We start from the raw sequence: 16,622 nt of genomic DNA, 5'->3' as shown, positions 1-16,622 counted from the left end.
TTCTTGTTATCTTAGATAGAGAAGAAAGGTGATAGTTAAATATTACAGAAATTTGATAGTTAAATATTACAGACGTTCTTGGCAAACTTACGAACGCAAAATCACAATGACAGGTTAAAAATAAGTCAAGAACAAGAACTGAGTACTACACTAGTTTGATGAACTAAAAATCAAGAAACAGAGACTTGAAACTTATTCAACAAAAACTGGAGAAGGTTAATGTGATACTTACCAATGTAGAGTCCTTCTTGTTTATGAAAATGCAACGTTTATGATTAAATCTCAGCCAGCCAAGTAGTATATTAACTGAAACAAAACCCTACTATGAGCTTAGGGAAGAAAGGTGATGAAGGAAGAATAAGAAAGCGGACGTGTAGAGCATGAAAGGTAATTTCGGGGAACTTAAAGTGGGTAAAAAAATGAGAAAATGACTTTCAGTTTTCTCTATTATAAGTCCTTCTTGTTTTCTTCTTTGATTAATAAGTCCTTATAGTTAATGGATTTGTGTATACCAGGTCCTTATGACTTGATGAACTAAATAAGTCATTATTGTTTTTCTATTTATACATATTAAGTCCAAGTAAAATTTTATATGCATTTTGGGTATATTTTCGTTTATATATATGTTATTATGTTGTATTTATATACATTTTTTATATGTAAGTGGTGGTCGTTGTCTCATGGCGCAAACCACCTCACATTTTCATGTTCATTACAACTCCAAGCATCACCCGCAAACTCTTTTTGTTTATATTCGACTTTGTTTCTTTTCGAGCTTTTGGAATACCCGTCTACATATGAGTTTTTGCTTAATAACGCTATCACATCACAGTTGATCGAGTTGTCGTTGGAGTTTTTGTTGTCATTTTGGTTGGTGTTCTAGTTGCTTCTTTAAAAAAATTAATTCGGTCACCGTCGTTTGTCTAGTACGTGTTATGTTAACCATCTTTAGGAAACTTTATAAGGTTATAAAAAAAACTAATGAAACTTTCTTGCCAACATGGCAACATGCCAACCATATCATTAGTAGGCTCTTTATGCCCCTTAGGTTGACTCTTCTCCTTAATTTACTTTGCGACACAACAGTAGCCTTGAGCGAGAATATTCTTTATTTCTTTTTTTCCAATAAAGGCCTTTACATAATCATCGAGGAACATAGTTCCTTCTTAATCGAGGGGAATCATCATTTAATTATTTGTAATCTAGTGAGCATAGTACCTTGCTTTTAACTTAAGGTTGGCTCAACCTTCGGTCTTCCGTGAGTTTAATCATATCTTTGTTTTTTTTTTTTTTTTTTTTTTTAATAGCAGTGTGGTTTAATACTAAACGAGATAATCAAAAATAACAAATATATATAATATTTTTATATAGTGACACATTTTTTTATTGAAAATATCAGCGAAGGTCGTGTCACTTTTGGTATTCTTATGGTCATTTCAAAATATTGTGGCCTATGAAAAAATGTGACGGTAGCATGAAAATATGACTATTGGGTATTAATTTTTTTGTTATAATTAATCATTTTATCTATTATTGTAGCGGTAAACACATTTCAAAATTCTCGGTGACTGTGTCTCACCAAATGACAACATAGTTATTTTTCAGTGCGGTGTTTTGATAGTAATTTGTCACACAAAAAAAATTATTTATTATGACTGTTGCTATCTTTTAGAGACACACAATTAGGCCAATGATGGCTTTGTTAACCAAATGGTCACATGAATTTTTTTTAACTGTGACGTTAGGCTAGTTATTTGTTATATTTTCTTTTTGCTTATTATGACTATTGTCTATCGTTGAGAAAACATTAAGCATGACTAAAACTATGTTGAAGACGCACAACTTTCTTTTGACTATGGTAATCGTGTAACTTACAGCTACACATATTTTTTTATCATGGTCGTTGCTATTAGTCAAATATATAAAAAAATGTAGAAGTGTGAATTATATGTTTTAACACGTGAAACCAATTAGAATTAGAAAGTGACTATAATTGATTTATAGACACAAGTGTATGTGCTGTGCACCTCATGCCCACAACAAATTGCTTTTCAGTGTGACCAATTTTATTATTTAGACACTCAGAAATTATTCAGTGTGACTTACTTTTATCATAGTCATCATATATACATGATTAAGACCATTGATGTGAATCTTTTATAGTCACGTAATGTTTTTATAATTGTGACTGTAGTAGTACATATATACAATCACACTAACTTAATTAGTTGTAAAGTTACCATTATATACATTTTAGTGACATAGGACAAATTAAAACATGACAGAAAACTTATATATAGGGTACAAGATATTAAATGGACTAAGCCTCATAAAATACATACAAGATGGCCTTTAGCCCTTTACTAACGTAACACTATACAAATAAATATATACACTAAAACATATATATGGTTATAATACAAAATAATAAATGGACTAGGCCTCATAAGACACATACAAGATGGGCCTTTACTAACTAACGTAACACTATACAAATGAATATATACACTAACACAGGCTTACAAAATAAATAGATAATAAAGGAACCAGGCCTCATAAAATACACACAACATGGGCATTCACTAATGTAATACACTAACAAGATAATGAGTGGACTAACGTAACACCTTACAAATAAATATATACACTAACACGAATTACAACTATTTTATTAACGAAACTTTGAGAGATGAGACAGAAAACAGGGGTGTATGTGTATGGCTCGATTATTGAATCATAAAATTCTAAATCAAGAAAATGATTTTTAATTGATGGAATGATGTCTATGGTGGGGATTTTGGTAGGAAATATATAGATGAAATGGTGGAAAATATTACCCTTTGATGTAGAAGAAATGAATCTTCAAGGATTTGATGATATGCAAACTGAACAACATTTTTTATTTTTTTGAGTTCATCACTCTGGGATCCTTTCAGCAAAATCTGCAAGTTCATACACAAAACATCAGATAGAATTGAAAACTTCTAATTGAGAGAATTACCATTTTCGTCCCTGAGTATATCTGATTGTTTTTAATTTGATACCATAAAGTTTTATCTTGCAATTTTGGTCATTATTTGAGGTTTTTGTTACCTTTTTGTCCCTATCTCAAATAAAATGACTCTCTATGGGACCAAAATTGTAAAACACAGCTACACTCAGGGGCCAATGGGAAAAGAGAAAAAAAAATGTTGCAAAAGAACCTCAAATAAGGACCAAAAGTGCAAAAAAGAGTTTTTGAGGATCAAACGTATACTTTACTCCTTTTAAACTTTTAAATAGTAAGCTACAAACATGGTCCCTGTGCTTTCTTGTATTTACTGTGTTCACTCCATAATGAATAGTTATTTTAATTTTCGTAGATATTTTAAGGTTTTTCTATTATGAAATTTGGTCACTAGTACTTTATGATATAGGGACTTTTTAAATTTTGGTCCTTATTTCAAAGTTCCAGGGGCTAAGATCAATATTGAACCTTAAAACAAGGATCAAAACTGAAACAATCAACTAAACAAAAGGTAAAAAACAAAAAAAAAACACACGGGGGCCACTTTTGTAACTTGCGATTTCATTTTAGTAATCACTGTGAACTTATAGATAAATAAATAATATAAGGAAAGATAATGAGAATTACCGTGCAGCCCATTCGATTAGGTAATCCTTTAAGAAACATTAACGTCTTTGGCTTTTCTACACCTTCAGAAACACCATGTTCTTCTAAATAAAACGAATCACATTTTCCCAAATTTTCATCACTGAATTGATCACCATATGACAAAATGGATGACCCCGTACATCTAGCAATTCTCTCTAATCGGCTAATGTTCATATCATAAACTAATGCCATCTTTCTTTCAAAAGTGTATATCTGAATATCACGTGAAACGTTTTTTTCTACTATCATCACATCTGGATTGCATTTCTCTATCATCCCAATAAACAAACGGAGTCTGTTCCTTTCGTCATCAATTTCCTTAACAGATAACAACCCTTCAAAATCATTTATAGCACCCTTGATCAATATTAGTTTTGGGCTTTCAAATCTTGTTGCCTTTTCTCTAATCTCGCTATCAAGTCTTCTTGGCATTTCTTCTAAAACACTTGCTTTGAATACCAACCCATCAAACACTTCACTGAAAAAACACAATTAGCATCGTCAAAACAAGCAAACAAAAATAGTACGAGTATATACAACAAATAAAGGGAATGAAAAGTCAACCTTTGACTTGGAGAGCCAGTAGGAAGACATTTGACCTTCACGTAACAATCAGGATCCATGACTTCCCCTTTCGAAAAAGGAGAAACGTTCCATAATAAAGATGTAATTAGATCCACCCAATTATAACCATATTTTTCCGTTGATTTAACAATATTTTTCAGAAGAGTCTTTAAATTTTCATTTATAACCTCATCAACATCATCCTCTTCGTCACCCACTTCAGGGGGAAGCCAAATGTCGGGATCATTGATACAGTGATACTCTGTTTCAATACGCTCTGTTTTCACACAACAAACAAGCTAAAGTTAATAACTTTAAATGCATGTTAATGAAATGTATTAAAAATAGATTACGAAGAAGAAAACCCTTTTCTTTACGTACCAGAAGTTTCTCCACGTTCTAAATCTCCTTTTCTGTTATTGAATTCCACAAGATGATTCTCCATTATATCGTTTACATTCATTTAGGGCGTCGAATTCTCCAAAACTTCACAAATTGGGGTTTTGCAAAGTAGATATCAGCTAATTAACATTCTGCGCAACATGAAATTTGATAGTTAAATATTACAGTTGGCAAATTTACGAACGCAAAAGCACAATGACAGGTTAACTACAAGTCAAGAACAAGAACCGAGTCCTACCCTAATCGGATAAACCAGAAATCAAGAAAGGAGAAGCTTGAAGCTTATTCAACGAGAACTGGGGAATGGTAATGATATACTTCCCGGTAAAGAACCCAAATATAAAAATGCAATCGTTATGTAGTATATTAACTGAAACAAAAACCCTATTCTTGTTATCTTAGATAGAGAAGAAAGGTGATAGTTAAATATTACAGAAATTTGATAGTTAAATATTACAGACGTTCTTGGCAAACTTACGAACGCAAAATCACAATGACAGGTTAAAAATAAGTCAAGAACAAGAACTGAGTACTACACTAGTTTGATGAACTAAAAATCAAGAAACAGAGACTTGAAACTTATTCAACAAAAACTGGAGAAGGTTAATGTGATACTTACCAATGTAGAGTCCTTCTTGTTTATGAAAATGCAACGTTTATGATTAAATCTCAGCCAGCCAAGTAGTATATTAACTGAAACAAAACCCTACTATGAGCTTAGGGAAGAAAGGTGATGAAGGAAGAATAAGAAAGCGGACGTGTAGAGCATGAAAGGTAATTTCGGGGAACTTAAAGTGGGTAAAAAAAATGAGAAAATGACTTTCAGTTTTCTCTATTATAAGTCCTTCTTGTTTTCTTCTTTGCTTAATAAGTCCTTATAGTTAATGGATTTGTGTATACCAGGTCCTTATGACTTGATGAACTAAATAAGTCATTATTGTTTTTCTATTTATACATATTAAGTCCAAGTAAAATTTTATATGCATTTTGGGTATATTTTCGTTTATATATATGTTATTATGTTGTATTTATATACATTTTTTATATGTAAGTGGTGGTCGTTGTCTCATGGCGCAAACCACCTCACATTTTCATGTTCATTACAACTCCAAGCATCACCCGCAAACTCTTTTTGTTTATATTCGACTTTGTTTCTTTTCGAGCTTTTGGAGTACCCGTCTACATATGAGTTTTTGCTTAATAACGCTATCACATCACAGTTGATCGAGTTGTCGTTGGAGTTTTTGTTGTCATTTTGGTTGGTGTTCTAGTTGCTTCTTTAAAAAAATTAATTCGGTTACCGTCGTTTGTCTAGTACGTGTTATGTTAACCATCTTTAGGAAACTTTATAAGGTTATAAAAAAAACTAATGAAACTTTCTTGCCAACATGGCAACATGCCAACCATATCATTAGTAGGCTCTTTATGCCCCTTAGGTTGACTCTTCTCCTTAATTTACTTTGCGACACAACAGTAGCCTTGAGCGAGAATATTCTTTATTTCTTTTTTTCCAATAGAGGCCTTTACATAATCATCGAGGAACATAGTTCCTTCTTAATCGAGGGGAATCATCATTTAATTATTTGTAATCTAGTGAGCATAGTACCTTGCTTTTAACTTAAGGTTGGCTCAACCTTCGGTCTTCCGTGAGTTTAATCATATCTTTGTTTTTTTTTTTTTTTTTTTTTTTAATAGCAGTGTGGTTTAATACTAAACGAGATAATCAAAAATAACAAATATATATAATATTTTTATATAGTGACACATTTTTTTATTGAAAATATCAGCGAAGGTCGTGTCACTTTTGGTATTCTTATGGTCATTTCAAAATATTGTGGCCTATGAAAAAATGTGACGGTAGCATGAAAATATGACTATTGGGTATTAATTTTTTTGTTATAATTAATCATTTTATCTATTATTGTAGCGGTAAACACATTTCAAAATTCTCGGTGACTGTGTCTCACCAAATGACAACATAGTTATTTTTCAGTGCGGTGTTTTGATAGTAATTTGTCACACAAAAAAAATTATTTATTATGACTGTTGCTATCTTTTAGAGACACACAATTAGGCCAATGATGGCTTTGTTAACCAAATGGTCACATGAATTTTTTTTAACTGTGACGTTAGGCTAGTTATTTGTTATATTTTCTTTTTGCTTATTATGACTATTGTCTATCGTTGAGAAAACATTAAGCATGACTAAAACTATGTTGAAGACGCACAACTTTCTTTTGACTATGGTAATCGTGTAACTTACAGCTACACATATTTTTTTATCATGGTCGTTGCTATTAGTCAAATATATAAAAAAATGTAGAAGTGTGAATTATATGTTTTAACACGTGAAACCAATTAGAATTAGAAAGTGACTATAATTGATTTATAGACACAAGTGTATGTGCTGTGCACCTCATGCCCACAACAAATTGCTTTTCAGTGTGACCAATTTTATTATTTAGACACTCAGAAATTATTCAGTGTGACTTACTTTTATCATAGTCGTCATATATACATGATTAAGACCATTGATGTGAATCTTTTATAGTCACGTAATGTTTTTATAATTGTGACTGTAGTAGTACATATATACAATCACACTAACTTAATTAGTTGTAAAGTTACCATTATATACATTTTAGTGACATAGGACAAATTAAAACATGACCGAAAACTTATATATAGGGTACAAGATATTAAATGGACTAAGCCTCATAAAATACATACAAGATGGCCTTTAGCCCTTTACTAACGTAACACTATACAAATAAATATATACACTAAAACATATATATGGTTATAATACAAAATAATAAATGGACTAGGCCTCATAAGACACATACAAGATGGGCCTTTACTAACTAACGTAACACTATACAAATGAATATATACACTAACACAGGCTTACAAAATAAATAGATAATAAAGGAACCAGGCCTCATAAAATACACACAACATGGGCATTCACTAATGTAATACACTAACAAGATAATGAGTGGACTAACGTAACACCTTACAAATAAATATATACACTAACACGAATTACAACTATTTTATTAACGAAACTTTGAGAGATGAGACAGAAAACAGGGGTGTATGTGTATGGCTCGATTATTGAATCATAAAATTCTAAATCAAGAAAATGATTTTTAATTGATGGAATGATGTCTATGGTGGGGATTTTGGTAGGAAATATATAGATGAAATGGTGGAAAATATTACCCTTTGATGTAGAAGAAATGAATCTTCAAGGATTTGATGATATGCAAACTGAACAACATTTTTTATTTTTTTGAGTTCATCACTCTGGGATCCTTTCAGCAAAATCTGCAAGTTCATACACAAAACATCAGATAGAATTGAAAACTTCTAATTGAGAGAATTACCATTTTCGTCCCTGAGTATATCTGATTGTTTTTAATTTGATACCATAAAGTTTTATCTTGCAATTTTGGTCATTATTTGAGGTTTTTGTTACCTTTTTGTCCCTATCTCAAATAAAATGACTCTCTATGGGACAAAAATTGTAAAACACAGCTACACTCAGGGGCCAATGGGAAAAGAGAAAAAAAAATGTTGCAAAAGAACCTCAAATAAGGACCAAAAGTGCAAAAAAGAGTTTTTGAGGATCAAACGTATACTTTACTCCTTTTAAACTTTTAAATAGTAAGCTACAAACATGGTCCCTGTGCTTTCTTGTATTTACTGTGTTCACTCCATAATGAATAGTTATTTTAATTTTCGTAGATATTTTAAGGTTTTTCTATTATGAAATTTGGTCACTAGTACTTTATGATATAGGGACTTTTTAAATTTTGGTCCTTATTTCAAAGTTCCAGGGGCTAAGATCAATATTGAACCTTAAAACAAGGATCAAAACTGAAACAATCAACTAAACAAAAGGTAAAAAACAAAAAAAAAACACACGGGGGCCACTTTTGTAACTTGCGATTTCATTTTAGTAATCACTGTGAACTTATAGATAAATAAATAATATAAGGAAAGATAATGAGAATTACCGTGCAGCCCATTCGATTAGGTAATCCTTTAAGAAACATTAACGTCTTTGGCTTTTCTCCACCTTCAGAAACACCATGTTCTTCTAAATAAAACGAATCACATTTTCCCAAATTTTCATCACTGAATTGATCACCATATGACAAAATGGATGACCCCGTACATCTAGCAATTCTCTCTAATCGGCTAATGTTCATATCATAAACTAATGCCATCTTTCTTTCAAAAGTGTATATCTGAATATCACGTGAAACGTTTTTTTCTACTATCATCACATCTGGATTGCATTTCTCTATCATCCCAATAAACAAACGGAGTCTGTTCCTTTCGTCATCAATTTCCTTAACAGATAACAACCCTTCAAAATCATTTATAGCACCCTTGATCAATATTAGTTTTGGGCTTTCAAATCTTGTTGCCTTTTCTCTAATCTCGCTATCAAGTCTTCTTGGCATTTCTTCTAAAACACTTGCTTTGAATACCAACCCATCAAACACTTCACTGAAAAAACACAATTAGCATCGTCAAAACAAGCAAACAAAAATAGTACGAGTATATACAACAAATAAAGGGAATGAAAAGTCAACCTTTGACTTGGAGAGCCAGTAGGAAGACATTTGACCTTCACGTAACAATCAGGATCCATGACTTCCCCTTTCGAAAAAGGAGAAACGTTCCATAATAAAGATGTAATTAGATCCACCCAATTATAACCATATTTTTCCGTTGATTTAACAATATTTTTCAGAAGAGTCTTTAAATTTTCATTTATAACCTCATCAACATCATCCTCTTCGTCACCCACTTCAGGGGGAAGCCAAATGTCGGGATCATTGATACAGTGATACTCTGTTTCAATACGCTCTGTTTTCACACAACAAACAAGCTAAAGTTAATAACTTTAAATGCATGTTAATGAAATGTATTAAAAATAGATTACGAAGAAGAAAACCCTTTTCTTTACGTACCAGAAGTTTCTCCACGTTCTAAATCTCCTTTTCTGTTATTGAATTCCACAAGATGATTCTCCATTATATCGTTTACATTCATTTAGGGCGTCGAATTCTCCAAAACTTCACAAATTGGGGTTTTGCAAAGTAGATATCAGCTAATTAACATTCTGCGCAACATGAAATTTGATAGTTAAATATTACAGTTGGCAAATTTACGAACGCAAAAGCACAATGACAGGTTAACTACAAGTCAAGAACAAGAACCGAGTCCTACCCTAATCGGATAAACCAGAAATCAAGAAAGGAGAAGCTTGAAGCTTATTCAACGAGAACTGGGGAATGGTAATGATATACTTCCCGGTAAAGAACCCAAATATAAAAATGCAATCGTTATGTAGTATATTAACTGAAACAAAAACCCTATTCTTGTTATCTTAGATAGAGAAGAAAGGTGATAGTTAAATATTACAGAAATTTGATAGTTAAATATTACAGACGTTCTTGGCAAACTTACGAACGCAAAATCACAATGACAGGTTAAAAATAAGTCAAGAACAAGAACTGAGTACTACACTAGTTTGATGAACTAAAAATCAAGAAACAGAGACTTGAAACTTATTCAACAAAAACTGGAGAAGGTTAATGTGATACTTACCAATGTAGAGTCCTTCTTGTTTATGAAAATGCAACGTTTATGATTAAATCTCAGCCAGCCAAGTAGTATATTAACTGAAACAAAACCCTACTATGAGCTTAGGGAAGAAAGGTGATGAAGGAAGAATAAGAAAGCGGACGTGTAGAGCATGAAAGGTAATTTCGGGGAACTTAAAGTGGGTAAAAAAATGAGAAAATGACTTTCAGTTTTCTCTATTATAAGTCCTTCTTGTTTTCTTCTTTGCTTAATAAGTCCTTATAGTTAATGGATTTGTGTATACCAGGTCCTTATGACTTGATGAACTAAATAAGTCATTATTGTTTTTCTATTTATACATATTAAGTCCAAGTAAAATTTTATATGCATTTTGGGTATATTTTCGTTTATATATATGTTATTATGTTGTATTTATATACATTTTTTATATGTAAGTGGTGTTCGTTGTCTCATGGCGCAAACCACCTCACATTTTCATGTTCATTACAACTCCAAGCATCACCCGCAAACTCTTTTTGTTTATATTCGACTTTGTTTCTTTTCGAGCTTTTGGAGTACCCGTCTACATATGAGTTTTTGCTTAATAACGCTATCACATCACAGTTGATCGAGTTGTCGTTGGAGTTTTTGTTGTCATTTTGGTTGGTGTTCTAGTTGCTTCTTTAAAAAAATTAATTCGGTTACCGTCGTTTGTCTAGTACGTGTTATGTTAACCATCTTTAGGAAACTTTATAAGGTTATAAAAAAAACTAATGAAACTTTCTTGCCAACATGGCAACATGCCAACCATATCATTAGTAGGCTCTTTATGCCCCTTAGGTTGACTCTTCTCCTTAATTTACTTTGCGACACAACAGTAGCCTTGAGCGAGAATATTCTTTATTTCTTTTTTTCCAATAGAGGCCTTTACATAATCATCGAGGAACATAGTTCCTTCTTAATCGAGGGGAATCATCATTTAATTATTTGTAATCTAGTGAGCATAGTACCTTGCTTTTAACTTAAGGTTGGCTCAACCTTCGGTCTTCCGTGAGTTTAATCATATCTTTGTTTTTTTTTTTTTTTTTTTTTTTAATAGCAGTGTGGTTTAATACTAAACGAGATAATCAAAAATAACAAATATATATAATATTTTTATATAGTGACACATTTTTTTATTGAAAATATCAGCGAAGGTCGTGTCACTTTTGGTATTCTTATGGTCATTTCAAAATATTGTGGCCTATGAAAAAATGTGACGGTAGCATGAAAATATGACTATTGGGTATTAATTTGTTTGTTATAATTAATCATTTTATCTATTATTGTAGCGGTAAACACATTTCAAAATTCTCGGTGACTGTGTCTCACCAAATGACAACATAGTTATTTTTCAGTGCGGTGTTTTGATAGTAATTTGTCACACAAAAAAAATTATTTATTATGACTGTTGCTATCTTTTAGAGACACACAATTAGGCCAATGATGGCTTTGTTAACCAAATGGTCACATGAATTTTTTTTAACTGTGACGTTAGGCTAGTTATTTGTTATATTTTCTTTTTGCTTATTATGACTATTGTCTATCGTTGAGAAAACATTAAGCATGACTAAAACTATGTTGAAGACGCACAACTTTCTTTTGACTATGGTAATCGTGTAACTTACAGCTACACATATTTTTTTATCATGGTCGTTGCTATTAGTCAAATATATAAAAAAATGTAGAAGTGTGAATTATATGTTTTAACACGTGAAACCAATTAGAATTAGAAAGTGACTATAATTGATTTATAGACACAAGTGTATGTGCTGTGCACCTCATGCCCACAACAAATTGCTTTTCAGTGTGACCAATTTTATTATTTAGACACTCAGAAATTATTCAGTGTGACTTACTTTTATCATAGTCGTCATATATACATGATTAAGACCATTGATGTGAATCTTTTATAGTCACGTAATGTTTTTATAATTGTGACTGTAGTAGTACATATATACAATCACACTAACTTAATTAGTTGTAAAGTTACCATTATATACATTTTAGTGACATAGGACAAATTAAAACATGACCGAAAACTTATATATAGGGTACAAGATATTAAATGGACTAAGCCTCATAAAATACATACAAGATGGCCTTTAGCCCTTTACTAACGTAACACTATACAAATAAATATATACACTAAAACATATATATGGTTATAATACAAAATAATAAATGGACTAGGCCTCATAAGACACATACAAGATGGGCCTTTACTAACTAACGTAACACTATACAAATGAATATATACACTAACACAGGCTTACAAAATAAATAGATAATAAAGGAACCAGGCCTCATAAAATACACACAACATGGGCATTCACTAATGTAATACACTAACAAGATAATGAGTGGACTAACGTAACACCTTACAAATAAATATATACACTAACACGAATTACAACTATTTTATTAACGAAACTTTGAGAGATGAGACAGAAAACAGGGGTGTATGTGTATGGCTCGATTATTGAATCATAAAATTCTAAATCAAGAAAATGATTTTTAATTGATGGAATGATGTCTATGGTGGGGATTTTGGTAGGAAATATATAGATGAAATGGTGGAAAATATTACCCTTTGATGTAGAAGAAATGAATCTTCAAGGATTTGATGATATGCAAACTGAACAACATTTTTTATTTTTTTGAGTTCATCACTCTGGGATCCTTTCAGCAAAATCTGCAAGTTCATACACAAAACATCAGATAGAATTGAAAACTTCTAATTGAGAGAATTACCATTTTCGTCCCTGAGTATATCTGATTGTTTTTAATTTGATACCATAAAGTTTTATCTTGCAATTTTGGTCATTATTTGAGGTTTTTGTTACCTTTTTGTCCCTATCTCAAATAAAATGACTCTCTATGGGACCAAAATTGTAAAACACAGCTACACTCAGGGGCCAATGGGAAAAGAGAAAAAAAAATGTTGCAAAAGAACCTCAAATAAGGACCAAAAGTGCAAAAAAGAGTTTTTGAGGATCAAACGTATACTTTACTCCTTTTAAACTTTTAAATAGTAAGCTACAAACATGGTCCCTGTGCTTTCTTGTATTTACTGTGTTCACTCCATAATGAATAGTTATTTTAATTTTCGTAGATATTTTAAGGTTTTTCTATTATGAAATTTGGTCACTAGTACTTTATGATATAGGGACTTTTTAAATTTTGGTCCTTATTTCAAAGTTCCAGGGGCTAAGATCAATATTGAACCTTAAAACAAGGATCAAAACTGAAACAATCAACTAAACAAAAGGTAAAAAACAAAAAAAAAAACACACGGGGGCCACTTTTGTAACTTGCGATTTCATTTTAGTAATCACTGTGAACTTATAGATAAATAAATAATATAAGGAAAGATAATGAGAATTACCGTGCAGCCCATTCGATTAGGTAATCCTTTAAGAAACATTAACGTCTTTGGCTTTTCTCCACCTTCAGAAACACCATGTTCTTCTAAATAAAACGAATCACATTTTCCCAAATTTTCATCACTGAATTGATCACCATATGACAAAATGGATGACCCCGTACATCTAGCAATTCTCTCTAATCGGCTAATGTTCATATCATAAACTAATGCCATCTTTCTTTCAAAAGTGTATATCTGAATATCACGTGAAACGTTTTTTTCTACTATCATCACATCTGGATTGCATTTCTCTATCATCCCAATAAACAAACGGAGTCTGTTCCTTTCGTCATCAATTTCCTTAACAGATAACAACCCTTCAAAATCATTTATAGCACCCTTGATCAATATTAGTTTTGGGCTTTCAAATCTTGTTGCCTTTTCTCTAATCTCGCTATCAAGTCTTCTTGGCATTTCTTCTAAAACACTTGCTTTGAATACCAACCCATCAAACACTTCACTGAAAAAACACAATTAGCATCGTCAAAACAAGCAAACAAAAATAGTACGAGTATATACAACAAATAAAGGGAATGAAAAGTCAACCTTTGACTTGGAGAGCCAGTAGGAAGACATTTGACCTTCACGTAACAATCAGGATCCATGACTTCCCCTTTCGAAAAAGGAGAAACGTTCCATAATAAAGATGTAATTAGATCCACCCAATTATAACCATATTTTTCCGTTGATTTAACAATATTTTTCAGAAGAGTCTTTAAATTTTCATTTATAACCTCATCAACATCATCCTCTTCGTCACCCACTTCAGGGGGAAGCCAAATGTCGGGATCATTGATACAGTGATACTCTGTTTCAATACGCTCTGTTTTCACACAACAAACAAGCTAAAGTTAATAACTTTAAATGCATGTTAATGAAATGTATTAAAAATAGATTACGAAGAAGAAAACCCTTTTCTTTACGTACCAGAAGTTTCTCCACGTTCTAAATCTCCTTTTCTGTTATTGAATTCCACAAGATGATTCTCCATTATATCGTTTACATTCATTTAGGGCGTCGAATTCTCCAAAACTTCACAAATTGGGGTTTTGCAAAGTAGATATCAGCTAATTAACATTCTGCGCAACATGAAATTTGATAGTTAAATATTACAGTTGGCAAATTTACGAACGCAAAAGCACAATGACAGGTTAACTACAAGTCAAGAACAAGAACCGAGTCCTACCCTAATCGGATAAACCAGAAATCAAGAAAGGAGAAGCTTGAAGCTTATTCAACGAGAACTGGGGAATGGTAATGATATACTTCCCGGTAAAGAACCCAAATATAAAAATGCAATCGTTATGTAGTATATTAACTGAAACAAAAACCCTATTCTTGTTATCTTAGATAGAGAAGAAAGGTGATAGTTAAATATTACAGAAATTTGATAGTTAAATATTACAGACGTTCTTGGCAAACTTACGAACGCAAAATCACAATGACAGGTTAAAAATAAGTCAAGAACAAGAACTGAGTACTACACTAGTTTGATGAACTAAAAATCAAGAAACAGAGACTTGAAACTTATTCAACAAAAACTGGAGAAGGTTAATGTGATACTTACCAATGTAGAGTCCTTCTTGTTTATGAAAATGCAACGTTTATGATTAAATCTCAGCCAGCCAAGTAGTATATTAACTGAAACAAAACCCTACTATGAGCTTAGGGAAGAAAGGTGATGAAGGAAGAATAAGAAAGCGGACGTGTAGAGCATGAAAGGTAATTTCGGGGAACTTAAAGTGGGTAAAAAAAATGAGAAAATGACTTTCAGTTTTCTCTATTATAAGTCCTTCTTGTTTTCTTCTTTGCTTAATAAGTCCTTATAGTTAATGGATTTGTGTATACCAGGTCCTTATGACTTGATGAACTAAATAAGTCATTATTGTTTTTCTATTTATACATATTAAGTCCAAGTAAAATTTTATATGCATTTTGGGTATATTTTCGTTTATATATATGTTATTATGTTGTATTTATATACATTTTTTATATGTAAGTGGTGGTCGTTGTCTCATGGCGCAAACCACCTCACATTTTCATGTTCATTACAACTCCAAGCATCACCCGCAAACTCTTTTTGTTTATATTCGACTTTGTTTCTTTTCGAGCTTTTGGAGTACCCGTCTACATATGAGTTTTTGCTTAATAACGCTATCACATCACAGTTGATCGAGTTGTCGTTGGAGTTTTTGTTGTCATTTTGGTTGGTGTTCTAGTTGCTTCTTTAAAAAAATTAATTCGGTTACCGTCGTTTGTCTAGTACGTGTTATGTTAACCATCTTTAGGAAACTTTATAAGGTTATAAAAAAAACTAATGAAACTTTCTTGCCAACATGGCAACATGCCAACCATATCATTAGTAGGCTCTTTATGCCCCTTAGGTTGACTCTTCTCCTTAATTTACTTTGCGACACAACAGTAGCCTTGAGCGAGAATATTCTTTATTTCTTTTTTTCCAATAGAGGCCTTTACATAATCATCGAGGAACATAGTTCCTTCTTAATCGAGGGGAATCATCATTTAATTATTTGTAATCTAGTGAGCATAGTACCTTGCTTTTAACTTAAGGTTGGCTCAACCTTCGGTCTTCCGTGAGTTTAATCATATCTTTGTTTTTTTTTTTTTTTTTTTTTTTTAATAGCAGTGTGGTTTAATACTAAACGAGATAATCAAAAATAACAAATATATATAATATTTTTATATAGTGACACATTTTTTTATTGAAAATATCAGCGAAGGTCGTGTCACTTTTGGTATTCTTATGGTCATTTCAAAATATTGTGGCCTATGAAAAAATGTGACGGTAGCATGAAAATATGACTATTGGGTATTAATTTTTTTGTTATAATTAATCATTTTATCTATTATTGTAGCGGTAAACACATTTCAAAATTCTCGGTGACTGTGTCTCACCAAATGACAACATAG

At 31.7% G+C, this 16,622-nt stretch overlaps 3 protein-coding genes across 3 annotated transcripts; all 3 read right to left on the bottom strand.

Moving 5' to 3' along the window:
• Positions 1 to 3,488: 3,488 nt before the first annotated feature.
• LOC145127832 (putative 1-phosphatidylinositol-3-phosphate 5-kinase FAB1D) lies at positions 3,489 to 4,664 on the bottom strand. The gene is made up of 4 exons (XM_079062954.1): positions 4,601 to 4,664; positions 4,220 to 4,496; positions 3,635 to 4,133; positions 3,489 to 3,494 (listed from the first exon to the last, which is right to left on the bottom strand). Exons 1-4 carry the CDS (start codon positions 4,662 to 4,664, stop codon positions 3,489 to 3,491), a joined length of 846 nt encoding a protein of 281 aa, XP_078919080.1.
• Positions 4,665 to 8,497: 3,833 nt separating this feature from the next.
• LOC145127831 (putative 1-phosphatidylinositol-3-phosphate 5-kinase FAB1D) lies at positions 8,498 to 9,673 on the bottom strand. Its single transcript, XM_079062953.1, has 4 exons — positions 9,610 to 9,673; positions 9,229 to 9,505; positions 8,644 to 9,142; positions 8,498 to 8,503 (listed from the first exon to the last, which is right to left on the bottom strand). The coding sequence occupies exons 1-4, from the start codon at positions 9,671 to 9,673 to the stop codon at positions 8,498 to 8,500; spliced, it is 846 nt and encodes a 281-aa protein (XP_078919079.1).
• Positions 9,674 to 13,505: 3,832 nt separating this feature from the next.
• Positions 13,506 to 14,682, bottom strand: LOC145127829 (putative 1-phosphatidylinositol-3-phosphate 5-kinase FAB1D). The gene is made up of 4 exons (XM_079062952.1): positions 14,619 to 14,682; positions 14,238 to 14,514; positions 13,653 to 14,151; positions 13,506 to 13,511 (listed from the first exon to the last, which is right to left on the bottom strand). Exons 1-4 carry the CDS (start codon positions 14,680 to 14,682, stop codon positions 13,506 to 13,508), a joined length of 846 nt encoding a protein of 281 aa, XP_078919078.1.
• Positions 14,683 to 16,622: the final 1,940 nt, after the last annotated feature.

Source organism: Lactuca virosa, chromosome 7 (assembly GCF_052849685.1).
Source record: "Lactuca virosa cultivar CGN04683 chromosome 7, Lactuca_virosa_CGN04683_v6, whole genome shotgun sequence".
Lineage (NCBI taxonomy): Eukaryota > Viridiplantae > Streptophyta > Magnoliopsida > Asterales > Asteraceae > Lactuca > Lactuca virosa.
The sequence above is the reverse complement of the archived record's forward strand: the minus strand, read 5'-3'. Positions and strand labels throughout refer to the sequence as shown.

Excerpts from the sequence above, each read along its gene's own strand:
- LOC145127832 (XM_079062954.1), bottom strand. The coding sequence starts at position 4,664 with ATGGAGAATCATCTTGTGGAATTCAATAACAGAAAAGGAGATTTAGAA. Across the intron at positions 4,497-4,600 it reads AGAACGTGGAGAAACTTCTG|AGCGTATTGAAACAGAGTAT; the intron begins GTACGTAAAGAA and ends GTGTGAAAACAG. Across the intron at positions 4,134-4,219 it reads ACTGGCTCTCCAAGTCAAAG|TGAAGTGTTTGATGGGTTGG; the intron begins GTTGACTTTTCA and ends GTGTTTTTTCAG.
- LOC145127829 (XM_079062952.1), bottom strand. The coding sequence starts at position 14,682 with ATGGAGAATCATCTTGTGGAATTCAATAACAGAAAAGGAGATTTAGAA. Across the intron at positions 14,515-14,618 it reads AGAACGTGGAGAAACTTCTG|AGCGTATTGAAACAGAGTAT; the intron begins GTACGTAAAGAA and ends GTGTGAAAACAG. Across the intron at positions 14,152-14,237 it reads ACTGGCTCTCCAAGTCAAAG|TGAAGTGTTTGATGGGTTGG; the intron begins GTTGACTTTTCA and ends GTGTTTTTTCAG.
- LOC145127831 (XM_079062953.1), bottom strand. The coding sequence starts at position 9,673 with ATGGAGAATCATCTTGTGGAATTCAATAACAGAAAAGGAGATTTAGAA. Across the intron at positions 9,506-9,609 it reads AGAACGTGGAGAAACTTCTG|AGCGTATTGAAACAGAGTAT; the intron begins GTACGTAAAGAA and ends GTGTGAAAACAG. Across the intron at positions 9,143-9,228 it reads ACTGGCTCTCCAAGTCAAAG|TGAAGTGTTTGATGGGTTGG; the intron begins GTTGACTTTTCA and ends GTGTTTTTTCAG.